The sequence below is a fragment of the Polyodon spathula genome, chromosome 1 (genome assembly GCF_017654505.1).
Source record: "Polyodon spathula isolate WHYD16114869_AA chromosome 1, ASM1765450v1, whole genome shotgun sequence".
NCBI classification, from domain to species: domain Eukaryota; kingdom Metazoa; phylum Chordata; class Actinopteri; order Acipenseriformes; family Polyodontidae; genus Polyodon; species Polyodon spathula.
In genome coordinates this window covers 39,488,181-39,507,470 of record NC_054534.1, presented here as the reverse complement: position 1 = coordinate 39,507,470, position 19,290 = coordinate 39,488,181, and the positions used below count along the sequence as shown (strand labels likewise).

Here is a 19,290-nt window from a genome sequence, read left to right as displayed (position 1 = left end):
CATTCTTAAAGGCTAGCCACTCTGATTGGCTATCCACAAGATAACATAGCAATAGCAATGTATAGCAATGTCACTTTGTACTGTGAATGCATGGATGCTGTTTGCAGTACCTTGGATGCATGGCACAAAGCAGGGCACTGCTGTAACAATGCAGTTAGAAGTATGAACGGGGCTTAACACTAACTCGTGTTTGATATTAGAGATTAAATCTATTTCTGGTTTAATGCTACAGATAGAATTTAATGCTACAGATTACTTAACACTCTTGAAAAACAAGTCAAATCCGGCAAACAGCGTACCTCTACAATAAACTTATCAGCTGCGCCTCGCTCAAAGTACATGCGCCTTTCTCTCTTGTTGACACACAGTGATTTCTGCTGAGTGCAGATGCTGTCTCTCCCATAGAGGGCAATGAAAACATCAGCATCTGTCCCGGCACCATATATATCACTAGTGTATGTGGTGATCTCGTAAGGCACAACTGTAAAACAAGAAAGCTTTTTAAATGAATTAACTGCTAATCTTTAACAGATAAGAAAGTTCAAAACATATATACAGAAAAATGATGTACTGATGTTAAAGTGTTCTGCCACAATTGAGCTATATCGTTAAGGAATACTTTACATCCTCTATATTTTACTAACAATAATATCATCTGTTCCATGTAATTATGCATGGTTGCTTCTGCTCATATTATTATTTACCATGCCATTCTAGCAAAAACTGCAGTTATTGAAATGGAAAGCCTATTAGGGATGTGCTGGACACTGAAGCCTGTAGGTAAAACTCTGAAGACGGTGCAATAAAATTATGCTTCACCACCTCACTTCCCCACAATTTTACAGGTATCTTTTGCTGGAATAGTTTGAATTACATTGCAAATAATGATCTAAGCAGAAAAAAAAAAACAATATGAGAGATTCATAGATCACATAAAAACTATGATAAACATGTACAATGATTTAATGAAAATGCTGCATAAAATACCCAACAAGACATCGGTAATATTCATCACAGTCATTGTTTGCTGTATTTTATGGTACTTTCCAAAAGTCACTAAAAGGATAGACACATCTTATTCAAATGTATTGCTAGGGTTGGTAGCAATCAGAATTTATATTTAATATACTAAAATACATGCAGTCTTCATGTTCTTCAGATTTAACTGGGCCTCAGTATGCCTGTTAAAAGTTGGACTATATAGTCTCTAATGCTTACATGGAATGTACTCCTGAGTCTGGAGGTTTGCAGGAAAGAGATCCCTCTCAGTCGCTCCATCATCCTCTGCTTTGTCCAGCCAGCGCCCGCAGGGGAAGCGCAGCTTTTGACCCAGTGAAGGAGCGTCAATCTCCACCCAGTCCAGAAACCAGCCCGACGAGTTGCCTGCAACAAGCCAAGGCATCAAAGACTTGAAAAAGCAGGACCAGGACACAGGACACACCTGGGAGTCTCTGCATCCTAATGCTGCCTCAAAAACAGCAGGGTGGAGTGGCTTGGGATTGTATTTTAGCTAATAAAAAACTGTTTTGGGTAGCATATAACATGCATCTTGTTTAGATTACATAGCATTTCATTGTTATTTATTTCTCACTATAAGGCACCTGCTGGTGCAATGTATTCATAGTTTTATAAAATAAACTGTGGTTATTTCAGCTGCTGGGCAGATGTTATAATATCACACACAGCAGGGGTTTAGACAGGTTTATATGGCAAATCATGTTCTAATTGTTGCATTTAAAAAAAAAATAAATAAAAAAAAAAAGAACTAAGTGTAATTGCATTCCAGATGTACTCTTATCTTATCTCAACTATTCCTGCTGTACTAATGAAAAGCTAAATCAGTGATTGACAGCTGTCTGCCAACCGCACTCCAACATGTACCTCCCGCTGCCTTTAACAAATGTCAACCCACTGAAACCATAAAGAATTATGTAAACACAGCTTTCAAAGAAGCTTTCAACTGCAGGTACTGGACTGCACATGGCTGTCCTGTGTGTAATGTATCTGTCTGGTATACCTCACACAAAGTGTACACCATGTCAGCATTATTGGGGCGGAACAATATATATTTGAACTGCTATAACAACTTGAGATTCATCTCACCCTGACAGTCATGCCCGATTCGTATCTTTTTCAGCATCCCAATATCCACAGCCTCCACAGTGAACTCATCAATCTGCCCTCGCTCAAACTTGTTCTTGTAAGTCTTAGAAGCTTTGAGGTTAACAATTCCTGTAAAGATAATGGAATATGAAACAAAAGATGATGAAGTACCAGGGAGAATAAATAATAAGTGATTTCACAGAGAGGCAACTCAAATCCATAATCAATAACACTCGACAGGGCGTGCAATATGCCACACCTCTGATGTGTGATGTGTTTAACACACCAGAGAAGTGCTATATTACACAATGACTACACACCCTGAAATGTCTTACTGCGCTGATGAAATTGTTTATACAGTATTAAAAAAACAACAAAAAATTTCCTGGAAATCAAAGAATTAATTAAATATGAAATATAAATTAGCCACTAAAATAGTTTATTAAAAGTATGTAACAGTAACTTTTTAATTATAACATTTTACATTTTATATTAAAAAAAAATATTCATAAATCATATTGCAAATATGGTCCTTTTTTGAGTTTGCATATATATTTTTTTTGTGTTGTAGGGGTGGCACTCAAGTCAGGTTATACAGTACTTAAGGAATGCTGTGGAAGGCGTCTGGTTTATTTTTCATCACTGGGTAGGTATTGGACTCTGGTACTACTTTATTTTGAAACTGCTGAGCTGATGTTGCAGAAGTAGGTAATCCTAAGATAGGATTCGCATCTGTGGCCTGCGATAGGAATAAGTTAATTTTGTGTACATGCTTGTGGTTTTCAGTGTCCTCTTTATAAAACACCAGCATTTTAAACCACCAGTCTGCTCCCTTTCAATTGGAAGATGACCAACAACCAATACTTGCCATAGGTCAGGTATTTATTGAGCATTTTATGTCGGAGCTGCCGATAGGCCCTTCCAAGGAGTGACATCCTCGGTCCTGCCTACTGAGGGAATAAGTAGTCACTCTGGAGATCATGTTCTCTTTTGCTTCTCACAAGCAGGTAGGTAAGGTAGGTATAAATTAACCTCTCCAAAGGTGTGACTGAGTCTTTGTAAAAGAGCTCTCACTTCAAGTTTTTCCGTTAGTTCCCCTGCAATTATTGCTGGAAGTCGGATTGCCACTTCCTCAGAATCGACAACTCGGCTTCTGAGGACCGAGCTTCAAATGTGGTGCAACTGCGTCTGTTTAAAAAAACAGCTTACATTGCTTGCCGACTGTATTCTGCTTTTTCTAACCCTACAGCACCTGCTGACAGAGTCCTTTTCATCTGCTTTTTGCAGCTAATATATATATATATATATATATATATATATATATATATATATATATATATATATATATATATATAGTGAGATAGCATGGAGGGGGTTAAAATTCCTCCCTGCTAGAAACATGTGAAAATGCACTTTGGGTGATTGGGCTAAGGGTTTTTTGTAATTGTTTTAATTGTTTAATGGTTTAGTTAATCCCCTGCACCTGGTGGTAATTCTAAATTAGAGCCAGGTGCAGGGTATTTAAGAGAGGCAGCCAGTTTGCTCAAGACTGCTGAGTGAAGAGCCGGACTGCGTGTGTGTCCAGTCGTATCACAGAGAGTGCTGAGTGAAGCCCGTGTTAGTTTGTGTTCGGTGTTTGTGTCAGGTAAACGGCTTAGCCGTCCTGAGTGCTTAGTTAGGTTCCCGTTAATGTTTAGTCAGAGCTCCAAGAGAGAGCTAGGTCATTTGTGTTTATTAAAAATAGCGCGTAAGCGCTTCAAAATCCATTTCCGTGTCCTGGGTCTGGTCTTAAGGGGGCAACGAACTGTATGAGTTGCAAAGGATCTTTCACAATATATATATATATATATATATATATATATATATATATATATATATATATATAATATATATAAAAGAGATAAAAGGGAGACACGTATTCCACCTACCCCGGAACTGACCATGCCTTCAGCAGCGGTCTCGGACGTCTCAAAGTGAGATGAGGTGATGAGTGAGGAGGAACAGGAAGCGATTACAGTGGCTTGCAAAAGTATTGACCCCCCCCTTGGCATTTTTCCTATTTTGTTGCCTTACACCCTGAAATTAAAATTGATTTTTTGGGGGTTTGTATCATTTGATTTACACAACATGCCTACTACTTTGAAGATGCAAAATATTTTTTATTGTGAAACAAACAAGAAGACAAAAAAAACAGAAAACTTGAGCGTGCATAAGTATTCACCCCCCCCAAAGTCAATACTTTGTAGAGCCACCTTTTGCAGCAATTACAGCTGCAAGTCTCTTGAGGTATGTATCTATAAGCTTGGCACATCTAGCCACAGGGATTTGTCCATTCTTCAAGGCAAAACTGCTCCAGCTCCTTCAAGTTGGATGGGTTCTGCTGGTGTACAGCAATCTTTAAGTCATACCACAGATTCTCAATTGGATTGAGGTATGGGCTTTGACTAGGCCATTCCAAGACATTTAAATGTTTCCCCTTAAACCACTCGAGTGTTGCTTTAGCAGTATGCTTAGGGTCATTGTCCTGCTGAAAGGTGAACCTCCGTCCCAGTCTCAAATCTCTGGAAGACTGAAACAGGTTTCCCTCAAAAATTTCCCTGTATTTAGCGCCATCCATCATTCCTTCAATTCTGACCAGTTTCCCAGTCCCTGCCGATGAAAAACATCCCCACAGCATGATGCTGCCACCAGTGCTTCACTGTGGGGATGGTGTTCTCAGGGTGATGAGAGGTGTTGGGTTTGCACCAGGGTTTGCGTTTTCCTTGATGGCCAAAAAGCTCAATTTTAGTCTCATCTAACCAGAGTACCTTCTTCCATATGTCTGGGGAGTCTCCCACATGCCTTTTGGCGAACACCAAACTTTTTCTTTAAGCAATGGCTTTTTTCTGGCCACTCTTCCGTAAAGCCCAGCTCTGTGGAGAGTACGGCTTAAAGTGGTCCTATGGACAGACACTCCAATCTCCGCTGTGGAGCTTTGCAGCTCCTTCAGGGTTATCTTTGGTCTCTTTGTTGCCTCCCTGATTAATGCCCTCCTTGCCTGGTCCGTGAGTTTTGGTGGGTGGCCCTCTCTTGTCAGGTTTGTTGTGGTGCCATATTCTTTCCATTTTTTAATAATGGCTTTAATGGTGCTCCGTGGGATGTTCAAAGTTTCGGATATTTTTTTTATAACCCAACCCTGATCTGTACTTCACAACTTTGCCCCTGACCTGTTTGGAGAGCTCTTCATGACCATGACTGGTCTTCATGGTGCCGCTTGCTTGGTGGTGCCCCTTGTTTAGTGGTGTTGCAGACTCTGGGGCCTTTCAGAACAGGTGTATATATACTGAGATCATGTGACAGATAATGTGACACTTAGATTGCACACAGGTGGACTTTATTTAAATAATTATGTGACTTCTGAAGGTAACTGGTTGCATCAGATCTTATTTAGAGGCTTAATAGCAAAGGGGGTGAATACATATGCACACACCACTTTTCTGTTATTTATTTTTTAGAATATTTTGAAACAAGTTATTTTTTTCATTTCACTTCACCAATTTGGACTATTTTGTGTATGTCCATTACACAAAATCCAAATAAAAATCCATTTTAATTCCAGATTATAAGGCAACAAAATAAGAAAAATGCCAAGGGGGGTCAATACTTTCGCAAGCCACTGTACATTGCTGCTTCTTGGGATGGGGACTCCTTTGCACAGCAGGAGAAGAAATAACAGGATAACAGAAGCCCACCTTAAAAAAAGCATACACAGCCAAAGCGCAAGTAACATGCCTGGCCAACACGATAGGTCTCCTGACGGCTTGCCTGGATGGCATCTAGTGATCGGCGCCCCTCCCTGAACCAGTACCTTCAGAGCTGCGCTTGGTTTCCGGAACGCTGCTGCAAATTTCAGGCTTCCAAGGGCAGAAGCCTGGCAAGTCTGGTAGTGGGGTGCAGACAGCTTTGGCTGTCACAGGCCAGGGTCCTGAATGCGGACAAGTAAGCCTTACTGGACCCGCCTCACTCCCCTGGCCATACGTTTGGGCCAACAATGGAGGAGGAGCGGGAGGCTGAGAGCGGGAGGCGTTGCGACAGGTGGCTGAGTAGGTGCTGTACTCCGGTATGGGAGAGGATGAGACGCTGACGTTCACCCATGACACAGACATTGACCCGGACGGTTCCGATCCCCACTGCACCATATGGCGACCTGACGCATCGCCTTCAGGCTTCCGTGCCAGCTACTCTGGGGCCGCCTGCAAGGACGGGGGAACGTCGGACATGGGGCCCCAGCACAGCAGCTCTCCGGGAGGCAGCTGTCTCGTAGGTCGGGAGGGAGATCTAACATTAAGAATCATTTGATCTCTGGCACTAGTATTTCCACATTTCATTATCAAGGGGCAATTACTGTATAGGGTAAACAGGCACAGGGCAGCCTAAAACACAATTATTGGTTCCCCCGTCTTGTCGGCCTGAGGTAATGAGGCTGGCACATGATATCCCTTTAGCGGGGCACCTCGGAGCTGACAAAAAACAAAGGAACAAATATTGTAGATCCCTCTATGCCTTCATTAGGTACAAGGGTCCCTGAGGTTGCAAGTTCACACCAGAAACATTAGTTTGGTGTTAACGAGACATCCCTCATCTGCTGTCTCTGCTCAGCCTTCCTCGCGAAGGCTTTGATATATTTTCTCAAAAGTATTGGTTGTTGGCCATCTTCAAAGTGAGAGGGAAGGGTAGGTTATGGATGTAACCCCGGATCCCCAAAAGAGAAGATGACGAGGTTGCATCACTCGCATTTGCGGGTTCGACGCAAAAGAGAACGTGATCTCTGCGGAGTGACTACTTATTGCCTTGGTAGGCAGGACTGAGGATGTCACTCCCCGGAGGGGCCTATCCACAGCTCTGATAAAAAATGCTCAGCAAATACCTCACCTGTGGCAGGCATATCCCAAAAGTATTGGTTGTTGGTCATCTGTAGCCTATGTTTTTTTAATTAGAAAGTATACTTTGCGGATAAGGCTTATCGCTGTGTTGGATTAGAGCAATCGGGATTTTTTTTTTTTAATCTGGTTCTATTATGCAAGGATGGTGTCGGTGCCGATGGTGTTAGCTTTAATAACATATATAAATACTTTGTTTTATCCAGCAAAATAAAGTACACATATAGTAAAAACAAGTACAGGAAAATACTGTACAACTTGGAATGTTGTACAGAGCGGCTGTGGTGGGATTTGTACATGGGTCTTCGCCAATCAGAGGGCTTGGTTTGCCCCAACCATTTTGTACATCTCTTGTATATATTATTTTGTTTTACAAAACACTATAGGATTGTCTTTTAGCACAGTTAAGCCTTTTTTTTTTATTTTGCTCAAGCAAACGAATACACCTTACCTGTGTCATCCTTATCGCCATACAGGGTAATGAACACATTAGCATCTGTTCCAGCATACTTTTTGTCTCCAGTTTTGACTGTCACAGTGTAGGTTGTAGATTGAGCTGTAAAAATACCACATCGTAGATAAGTAGAATTGGGACAATCGCTAGTTCATAGAGGGTGTATTTAAAAAAACATCTTTAATTGTATTGCTCTTGGGGCCAACAACCTAATAAACAAGCAAAATCACACTGATATACTGAATTTAATACAAATTATGTTTAGACACACAAGTGAGTTTTTTGTGATCTCTATCTGCAGTTTCATAAATATTATTTACTAAGACAAATTCAGCTGAAAACTCTCATCACCTCAACACTAAATGGCACAAATCAATGATTAAATAATGTCTATATATAAAACAGCCCTTTCAATTAAAATAATCAGAAACATGACATCTTTAAGACCTCATAATGACTGCCCAATATGGTTTTAAGAAAAAATTATTTTAGCAGAAATATTGATAACACTGTGTTACAGTAACACAGAGGTTTGACTGCCCTCACTTGGAGTCTGGAAAATACAAAAAAAATGATTTAAATTATAATCACTGATGCAAACAAAAACATAACGCCCATTAAACTTTTAACAGCATACATTGGCTAAACTCACTGAATAACACAACTAAGCCTGCATCAAATGGTCACTATATTAATACAAGATGGACAGATATTTATCTGACCTTCTGGCACATCAGCATCTAATATGAATCAAGCTTGTACACAATTAGACCTCAAGCCCTTTCTGGAATGCTGCTTTTGCTGTGTCAGCCCCATACACAGTAACAGTCTACCTTTCTGCTCCAGTCCGAGAGTAGCCTGAGACTGCTTGTCGCTGTCTGAGTTCTTTTTCATAAATGCCTCATCTACAGGAACCAGCTCTCGGGCTATCTGCCCATCATCTTCATCAGTAGCTAACCACCGCTCACATGGGAAATAGTACCTGAATTAAAAAAAGATGAGCCATTTGTTGCAGTGTTAGTACAGTAAAACCTGTCCAATCTGGCGTCTCTTGTTACCAGAAAATTGTGAAACTGATGATACAACTATTTGCCTTGAGATTTTGAATTTTTCACTAAAAATTCATTGTGCTGGTTTTGGTAAATGTTTAGCTTTTTTGTTAAGCGCACATTTTGTGACCATTTACACATTTTATTCTCTGTTGAACAAATACACAATTCGGAATGGCTCCAGAAGAACTTGAGTATATACACAAAGTTTTGCTTTTGTTTTGTTTTTTATACTAGTTTTACATTTAGAGAAGAAAAATCACATGACTCAGTGCCTGATTGCACAGTGACATTTACAATGATTTTAGACAGAATAGAAAAATCATGTTGGATTCCAGAATAGTTAGGTCCTGGATTGTAGACAGTATCACACCATTCAGTTCAGTAGGGATTTGGTCGTGACTCAAAATTCACGCCGAATGACACAAAATGGCAGTTTGCAGAGAGGCTTGATTCGACAATTTTGACTGTATGTAAAACATGCTGGTATTTAAAATGGCTTTTTCCAAAATGCATCTTGGTTTTAGAGAACGCAAACATGTGGCTGTTATATGCAGCTGATTTACGTTCAACAGTTTTCCTTTTCCTTTTGCAAAACTCTTTGGAGCCAAATACAGCTTAAAAAAAAAGAGTGGGTACCAAGATCTGTAATTACCATTTGTTGCCATCAGGGTGTAGCCTAGGTCTGCCTTTTCTTCTTTCACAAAACCGTTTTTAAGGGTTGTCACACTGAATCTATGTGTTTTTTTTTTTTTCTTTTTTTTTCTTTTTATTAATGAGCTACACCTTTACGGTTCACAAGATCACTTTTATAATCTGCAACATCAAGAGTCTGCTTTGATGTGATAATTTAATGCCACATCTCCCTCACACTGGCACCCGGATATGTTATTTAACTCTTTATATGTATGAATAAAAACAAGCACCATTTCCCCTCATAGCCTGCCTGTCTGTACTTACGTAGTGTCATCCTTGCCATCTATAATTTCCACTCTGTCTAGGAACCAGGCAGCTTGTGCATGAGAGTTGTCATGGCGAATTCGCAGCTTCTTCAACAGCCCCAGATCAGTAGCTGGGATTATAAATATATCTTCCTGCAATGTATAATAACAGCTGAGTATGAGATTCTGACAGCTGCTCTTGTAACATCGACACAAAACAACTACAACAGCCGTTTCATTCCCAGTAACATTGCATTCCCACCAGGAAACCTCCACTGGTAAAATAGCCCCCCCCCCCCCCCTCGCTCCGCAGCAATCATGAGGTTGTCAGAATATGTGGCTTATGTACAGGCACTGCAACATAATTCAGTATGTCACCAATAAACGTTAGTGGTAGTAGTTTTCTAAATTCAGTTTACTGCAGCCCAAATCAAATGGGTAATTCAAGCTCAATTGAACTATAGGGGGGGGGGGGGGTACTTGATCCCTTAAGGCCTATTTACACCAGAAGCAATGCGACAAGCGAATGAGTAGTACGACAAAAACAAAACAAAAAAATACATGTACTTTTAACATGAGTCATGCACACTGCCTGCGATACGACAGGGTAACACTGAACTGATATTGAAGCGATGAAAAAAAAATATGATTGGTGTCTATTTTTGTAATTTTGTCGCACGGCAGCTAATGAACTGACCAATGAGGAACAGCTTCCCTTATGTGCCTTTTTAAACAATGGCAGAAGAAAATAACTGCATTGTTGCTGTTTTGAAATACCCAGAGCTGTACAATAAAAATGCAAAATTATAAAGACATGGCAATGATGGAGAACATCTGGGAGTCAATTTCCAGGGAACTGGATATAGCTGGTATGTATGATTAATTTACGTTTACTGAAATAAGTATTCTGCAAAAAGTTATTACGTATTCTACATTTTATTAGCTGTAGAACAGGACTATCCTACATTCCTCCTCTTCCCTGGAAGACACTTTGCTTTCAAGAACACAATCAGGTGAGAGTCACCTATCACATCTCATGCGCCTGTCGCCACTGGTGTGAAAGGTAGTGTCACAGCCAAAGTATAATTTTATTGCAGGACAAATAACATCACGTCCGATGTTAATAGACTTTTACAGTATGGTATGTAAATGGTTTACATCCTTGCAACAAGCTTTAACAACATTATTTTTTTTTTTTTTTCATCTCCCAAATGGAGAAAAATTTGGTCATGGAAATGGCCATTTTTACCATCTTCAGACACATTTGTGGGGCAGGAGTAACCCTCTTCCCCATCCCATTCAGTTCAGATATCAACATACACAAACGGAGAAGCACATTCACCAGAATTTGATCTAATTCACCTGGAATGGCCCAAATAGGAAGTGCAAAGCACGGTCAGACTTTCTAAGGGAAAAAAAAAATCCAAGTATGTAGGCCTCACCCAAGCATCGTGAGAGATTCTTGACTTTTCCTCTGTAATTGTTTGCTGACATGGGAAGCAGCCTCACACAATACTACTAAGCTGAACCACAACACCAGCCACTTCTAGCCCCTGCACAGCACAGTACCTGTCCTTTCTCAAACTTATTGAGGTTATTCGACTTCTTCAGGTGCCGCTCTCCTGTGTCTCCCATTTCTCCATACACATTAATATACACATTGGCATCTGTTCCAGCACCCAACACACTCCCTGTGAACACATGGACCTCGTAGGTGTTCTCTGCATTAAATGATAAGAAAAATCAACAGCTCTTGGTAAACAACAACTTAAAGGTTTGTTCTTCTCATCCAACTGATCCAACATCATTAGACTAATATATCAGGCTTTACTCTCTCTCTCTCTCTCTCTCTCTCGCTCACGCTCTCTCTCTCTCTCTCTCTCTCTCTCTCTCTCTCTCTCTCTCTATATCTATATATATATATATATATATATATATATATATATATATATATATATATATATATACAGCTCTGGAAAAAATTAAGAGACCACTGCAAAATTATCAGTTTCTCTGGTTTTACTATTTATAGGTATGTGTTTGGGTAAAATGAACATTTTTGTTTTATTCTATAAACTACTGACAACATTTCTCCCAAATTCCAAATAAAAATATTGTCATTTAGAGTATTTATTTGCAGAAAATGACAACTGGTCAAAATAACAAAAAAGATGCAGTGTTGTCAGACCTCGAATAATGCAAAGAAAATAAGTTCATATTAATTTTTAAACAACACAATACTAATGTTTTAACTTAGGAAGAGTTCAGAAATCAATATTTGGTGGAATAACCCTGATTTTCAAGCACAGCTTTCATGCGTCTTGGCATGCTCTCCACCAGTCTTTTACATTGATGTTGGGTAACTTTATGCCGCTCCATCTATCTTCCTCTTGATCACATTCCAGAGGTTTTCAATGGGGTTCAGGTCTGGAGATTGGGCTGGCCATGACAGGGTCTTGATCTGGTGGTCCTCCATTCACACCTTGATTGACCTGGCTGTGTGGCATGGAGCATTATCCTGCTGGAAAAACCAATCCTCAGAGTTGGGGAACATTGTTAGAGCAGAAGGAAGTAAGTTTTCTTCCAGGACAACCTTGTACTTGGCTTGATTCATGCGCCCTTCACAAAGACAAATCTGCTCGATTCCAGCCTTGCTGAAGCACCCCCGGATGAGTCCAATTTTCAGCTTTGCTCAACACCTGGTCGTCTAATGGTTTGATGAAGACTTGGAGAGGCCTACAAGCCGCAATGTCTCGCACCCACTGTGAAATGTGGTGGAGGATCGGTGATGATCTGAGGGTGCTTCAGCAAGGCTGGAATCAGGCAGCTTTGGCATGAATCAAGCCAAGTACAAGGTTGTCCTGGAAGAAAACTTGCTTCCTTCTGCTCTGACAATGTTCCCCAACTCTGAGGATTGGTTTTTCCGGCAGGACAATGCTCCATGCCACACAGACAGGTCAAATCAAGGTGTGGATGGAAGACCACCAGATCAAGACCCTGTCATGGCCAGCCCAATCTCCAGACCTGAACCCCACTGAAAACCTCTGGAATGTGATCAAGAGGACGATAGATGGTGACTAGCCATCAAACAAAGCTCAGCTGCTTGAATTTTTGCGCCAGGAGTGGCATAAAGTCATCCAACATCAATGTAAAAGACTGGTGGAGAGCATGCCAAGACGCATGAAAGCTGTACTTGAAAATCAGGATTATTCCACCAAATATTGATTTCTGAACCCTTCCGAAGTTAAAACATTAGTATTCTGTTGTTTAAAAATGAATATGAACTTATTTTCTTTGCATTATTCGAGGTCTGACAACACTGAATCTTTTTTGTTATTTTGACCAGTTGTCATTTACTGCAAATAAATGCTCTAAATGACAATATTTTTATTTGGAATTTGGGAGAAATGTTGTTAGTAGTTTATAGAATAAAACAAAAATGTTCATTTTACCCAAACACATACCTATAAATAGTAAAACCAGAGAAACTGATAATTTTGCAGTGGTCTCTTAATTTTTTCCAGAGCTATATATATATATATATATATATATATATATATATATATATATATATATATATATATATATATATATATATATATATATAGATAGATAGATAGATAGATAGATAGATAGATAGATAGATAGATAGATAGATATAGATATTTATATATTAGGGAGTTTAATCTTGACATTTTCTATTGATTAATTAATCATCCAATCTATTAATTGATTAATCACACCTGTTTGCTAATAATAGGGAATTGTATTGAAAGACAATTACAAGTAATGCAAACTACTTCTAGACACATATCTGTGAAACCAATTTAGGCAACATTTACTCTTGTGTCCCCCGGATCTACAGTAACTTGATTATGGCTTTGACGATTATACAAACAGGAATATAAACTAATATTCTTGCATGTTTAATGCTGCCACAGTAACACACTGCCTATACACTTATACTACAACTATAACTCCTCCACCATCCCTGCAATCATTGGGGCACAAAACATTACTCTCTTAAAGCTACAACACCTCAATTATAAATCAGTAATACAACTATAACAAACTGTGTTTTAATTCTTACATTGTGAATTTGGCTTTTAGATCATAAGTAACTTATACTATTTACTGCAAATATTTTATAATGACAGATATAGTTTACTATTCATATATTTACTTGTAATTAGACAGTTTGAAAATATGTGCTTACATTTAATTGGAAGTCAGCCAAAGTAAGTAATTTACACTATTAACTTAGAACAATTAAAAATGCTTAATTATTAGTTCAATTAAAGGTCTAGTTAAATAATTGAGAGCTCAGTTGGAATGAAAACCAGCAGACACAGGGGGTCCTCAAGACCGATTTGGGAAGCAGTGATTTACAATATTAACTTAGTCTGTAATTGCTGTTAGTGGTGTTTTGTGGTTGGGAGGGCTCACATTGAGCTCTTTTTACTTTGAACACTTTTGGAAGGGGAGGAAGGGAGAGAACTAATAATGGAGGGTTTTCTGGTTCTTTTTATCAATTGATTGGTTACATTTATAATAAAGTAACATTTGAAAGTAAAAAAAAAAGAAAATGAGCAATGAGCAAATGTAAGTTGCAGTCTTTTTTTTTTTCTTCATTTTGAGGTATTGTGAAATATTGGGTATAATTACAAGATTAATTAATCATTTATCTTTTAATCGATCAAAGCCCACAGGTGTGATTAATCAATTAAAAATATATACTGTATATGGTATATATATATATATATATATATATATATATATATATATATATATATACACACACACACACACACACACACACACACACACACAATGTAGTGGAGGATAGTCTGATTGATGATTCTGTTTATACACCAGGCCACTTGTATTAGTTTACTGGTCAGATAGGTACATTAAAACCTGCATAACTTGTCACCAAACAATCTACCCAAGTGTGTGTAGCCTTAAAGCCATTTAATGCTGTAAGACAAAAGCATAGAGAAATGTTGTAAAGCATAGTTAAACAGGGTCAGTGAAAGAGAAAAAGCGCCCACCTTCCAGGTCTTCACTGTCCTCTGGCAGCAGCTCCACCACCAGCTCCCCATCACCCTCATCCCTGGCAAGCCAGCGCTGGCACAGAAAGGTGTAGGTCTCCACCATCTCCTCGGGCTGGCCCCCCTCCCCTTCCTCCTCCACTGCCTTCTTCTTTTTCTTCTTCTTCTTATCCTCCTGTGGCATTATCGAGGTGGTGAGGTGCTTGATGATGACTGACTCCAGGTACCAGCCGTCCATAGCACCCTTCCCATTGTGGCCGATCCGAATCTTAAAGAGCTTGCCAACGCCTGCGGCTTCCACCTATGGGTTTAACAATATTGCATTCATACAGTTTCTCAACAGTAATGCTAGACAGTGCTTTAACAGGCAAACTTAAACTCTGGTGCTTTCCATTTGGTCTACTGCCAAGGCTTCTGTGGCAACTCACTGTGAATGAGATTTTCTTCACAACAGTAGAGAAGCTGAAAGCGTTAATCAGTTCATATGATAGTAAATGGTAAGGAGTTCCACGCTGCCTCAGCAGATTGAGACTGTGGTAAAGGGATACTGCAGCTGCCAGTCTCAGCTCTAACCGAGGAGTTTAAGTGTGCCAAGGTTTGATTAGAAATGACATTGCTACAGTCACATGACGAATGTGTGAGGGAGACAGCACCTGTGTTGAAAACTGGAAGAAAGTTGGCGGCAAAGGAAGTTGTGGAAGATGCAAAGGCTGCCCTTCATATCAGTGATATCATGGGGCAAGTACAAAATGGAAGACGAATCTTTGGTCTCAGTTCAGCTCCTCCTACATGGCACAAAGCAGCCCCAGCTCAACAGAGGAAGCTGGTAGTCAACAAGGTACAAAAGCAGGAAGAGAGGATGAGGTGCGTAAAGGCAGTTTCCCAGGCCAAGCAGGGATGATGGACGAATGGGAGGGTGTGGAAAAATGCAAGATCATCTGGTAAGATCTATGGACAAGATCTATGGACAATGGAACAGAACGGGATCAGTGTCCTTATCAGGTCAACATATGATGTTCTCCCATCACCACAGAATCTTAATTTAAGGTGGGTGTGAGGCGTGTGAGTAAAAATGGATTTTCCAGACAGCGATTTACGTGTAAAAAAAATAAAAAAGTATTTAATATTACACGGAAAAGAAAAAAAACAATAAAGAAGGATGTGAGGGAGGGAGTGCTGGAGTAATCAAAAATAAAGGAACGGAAGCCTCTTAATCCTCTTCGTGATCTGCTCAATCCAAAAATGAAACAAAAAGGAATAAAAATAAAAAAGAGCAAAGTTAGTAAGGCCTCTGTCCGTAATTAAAAGTAAATAACACAGTCCACCCCACACGTACTTCCCTCCAGCCTTTTTTTCCCCACCTCTATTCCTCAGGACCAACCCCGAACACAGTAGCACGTTCCCTTTAGTATGCAAACCCCGCCCCGGTAGTCAGTGGATCACCAATCCCAGACTGACAGGTATCCTTAACTTCACTTGACTCCAGTGGCTGGAATTTACATACTTGTACTTCCGCCCCTCACCAAGGTGCCGTCCCTCAAAAAGATGACTTTTGTCATGGTCACAAGACCTTGGTAAGGGAAGTCCCGAGTTGGTTTGATGCCTTCTACTGTTGGGAGGCTGAATTGCAGACCGAAACCCCTTTGACTCATTACAGTGGGTCTTAGCCAAGGATGGTTTACTTGGCATCATGACCAGGTGCTGCAATGTTTGACCTTAGCATGACCAACAGGTTGCCACCAATACCAGCATATGACACATGAAGAACAACATTCCTCCACCCAGGGGAGCAACCTCCAAGAAAAGTTATTAAAACCAAAACTCGTCTAGGACAACTGGAAGCTGCTAGAGACTGGAAAATACTGGCAGATTTTGGACGGCTGATTTTCCTGCATGAGACCTGCCACCACTAACTTTCGACCTGATATTGTCTTGTGGTCTGGATCAGCATGCCTTGTTCACCTGATAATAGTGCCATGTTGCCTGTGTATGAAGCGTATGAAAGGAAGAAACTTTGGAGGTGGGTTGTCGAGGATTTGTGGCACACTCCACAACCCAGTTTCTCAGAGACATCAGATTCAGTGGTCAAGATTTGCGACACTTATCTGAAGCAGCAGTGAGGAGCAGCAACTGGCTCTGGTTGAGATGAAAAGATCCTGGTTGGGGACATCAAGCATAGTAGAATAAAAAATTGTTGATATAAAGGAAGATAAGTAAGCTGGGCTTAGCTGAGTGGGGGAAAAAAGGGGGTGATTCTGGAACAAAAGAATCACTGATGAGCCCCCTTAAGATGTCGTGGTCTAGTCGACGAAACACCAAGGATAGAAGGTGCCCATCTGAAGACTCCAGAGAAGTAGCCTACTCAGCTCAGTCCAGACCGTTGTCATGCTGATGCGCTAAGGAGGCTACACTGTGTTTGATCCCTGGAGCCAGGATTGCAGCCGTTGTGTGTGCTGATGCGCCAGGGAGGTCAAAATAGGCTGATCCCTGGAGCCAGCATTACACTTCAGCCATCAACACCAGGCAGAAGGATATCTACATCATCTGATGGAAGGAAATGCAGATGGATCACATTAGTTTACAATAAAATAAGCGATGTCTTAGTTGGTGCTTATCGTGGTGAGAGCTGAGTCCAATATCAGCATGAAGTTTTAACACCTACTCTCATGTAATGGAAATCTTTGATAAGCAAATTGCATGCATGCCAGGCTGTACACTTTATAAATATCTTTCAGATCCCAAAAGGACAGATGTATAAATAGAGACAAGGAATGTGGGTTACTATGGAGGATTTTAAAAGTATAGGTAACCTCTACACTGTAATTCTTAAAAGGAAAATAAGGTTAGCAGTTTACTTTCCAGTTTTTTTTTTTTGTTTTTGTTTTTTTTTAAGTAAAAGAGTGTGATTCAGCTATGGTCCCTTGATAATTCACAAAAACTGTAATTTATACTTGGGCAAACTGACAATAAATGTTACTTGTAGTACATTACCATACGACCCATCAGTAAATCACTACCCTCAATATTTCAAGCTTTTTCATGTGCAAGACACATAGTGAAACAATTATGTAGCTCTGTATCTCTTTACAGAACTTTTTTTTTTTTTTTTTTGTAATATTCCAATACATTGTAAAATATAGTGCAATATCATACAATACAATATGCTGTACAGAACCCTGTCATAAGTAAATTAACACATGATTATTAGGGGTGTATCAATGAATCATCATATTTTCTGTATATGATATATCGTATCATAATAGAGGTATGCATCTTTTGTACTATGATACAAGACCAAAACCACCTTGTGGTTCTTGAAGGAAGAATACATTTGTTTAATAGTTGGTATGAATACATACTCTCTCAAACTCATTAAATGTTTATCTTTTAACAAAATGGTCCATCATTATATAATCATTTGATCTTATTATGTATCACAAAAGTAACCCAAACACGTGACACATGTTGTACTGTGACCTGCACTTTGCAATACGTAACATATCATGACATTAGTTTATCGTTACACTAATAATAATTCTGACAAAATATTGAATAATACTTTACTGCAGGGGTGTCTGGTCCTTCAAGTTTCATAGTCTCATTAAATAATGAACTGGAATGTGATTGAATTGGTAATTAAGTAATTAAGAGTGCAGGTGAAAGATTAGCAGGGCTCTGGGCATCAAGGACCCTGTCACTGGTTCTTGAGTGCATGTGTGCCTTTATGGAAGCAGCTGTGATGAGCAACAGGAGAAGTGTTGCTAAGGAACTAATTGAGCAGGCAGGCTCCCGGTGCTGAGATGATCGGGGGTCCTGCCTGGGTAGGCTGCGTGGAGCTCAAAAGGTGTCTGTGCCACAGCTGACTGCACCGCTGTGCTACACAGACGGCTGCTGTGCTTACATCAAGGAGGAGAGTGTCCTTTCCATGGAGAAAATTACTACATGAAACCCTTCCGCTCCAAGACGGTGTTCGTGAAGAGGCATTACCCAGCTGAGGTCATGTGAAACGACCGATTGAAGACGAGAATTCCAGGACTCCGGGAGTCCAGAAGTAGGTCAGTTTAGGGGATGCTCATCCCAAATAGTGTAAAGAGAGTTTTCATAGAGCAGTACGTTCCTGGAGCAGGGTGTTCCTTTTAGTGGGACTAGCGCTCACCATTTGTGTAGCAAACTTTTATTTTTAGCTTTGTTTTGTTTTCTTTATTAAATGTGACATTAGGGCTACCATTGCTAGTATCCTAGTATCAGCACCTGTGCTAATTAAATCTGCACACTTGTGCAGCGTGTCAACACCCAATACTCTGTGTCTTACTCATTATTATTCATTGACGACTCACACACGTAACAAATCCCCTGTTACAGTACCTTAAACACTTCTGTTGATCCTCGTTCAAAGTTGTTCGATCTGTTCTGAAGGCTGATTAACTCTGTTTTTCCTTTCTCCCCATAAATCTGGATGAAGACACTGGCGTTAGTGCCGGCAGCCCGAACGTTGCCAGTGTGCACTGTAATTTCATAGTTATCCACTGAAACAAAAAAAATAACAGCTAAGTATTATTATACATGGTATAGCTTCATTTTCAGCAGCAAGTACAGTACTATGTTACTTGTTAAATGGTTCTGAGATGCTGCATTACATCTCATGGCGACATACAAAAGTATTATGCCATGTATTTTTGTGAAGTTTTCTCTATATAAGAGTCAAATGTACGATTAATTTTATAGCTGTTGAAAAAAATCACTCTGCAACTTTATATTGCATAGTAGATTTTC

General features: G+C 39.9%; 1 protein-coding gene across 1 annotated transcript in view; it reads right to left on the bottom strand.

Moving 5' to 3' along the window:
• The window catches only part of LOC121319649 (lipoxygenase homology domain-containing protein 1-like), a 102,764-nt gene that overhangs the window by 28,589 nt on the left and 54,885 nt on the right, over positions 1–19,290 (bottom strand). The window contains exons 21-30 of the mRNA XM_041257326.1: positions 18,883–19,043; positions 14,700–14,818; positions 14,518–14,579; positions 11,036–11,187; positions 9,486–9,619; positions 8,310–8,458; positions 7,474–7,578; positions 2,104–2,232; positions 1,219–1,383; positions 300–481 (exon numbers count right to left, since the gene is read on the bottom strand). Of these exons, the coding sequence (XP_041113260.1) occupies positions 300–481; positions 1,219–1,383; positions 2,104–2,232; positions 7,474–7,578; positions 8,310–8,458; positions 9,486–9,619; positions 11,036–11,187; positions 14,518–14,579; positions 14,700–14,818; positions 18,883–19,043 (1,358 nt within the window). The remainder of the gene's footprint in view (positions 1–299; positions 482–1,218; positions 1,384–2,103; positions 2,233–7,473; positions 7,579–8,309; positions 8,459–9,485; positions 9,620–11,035; positions 11,188–14,517; positions 14,580–14,699; positions 14,819–18,882; positions 19,044–19,290) is intronic.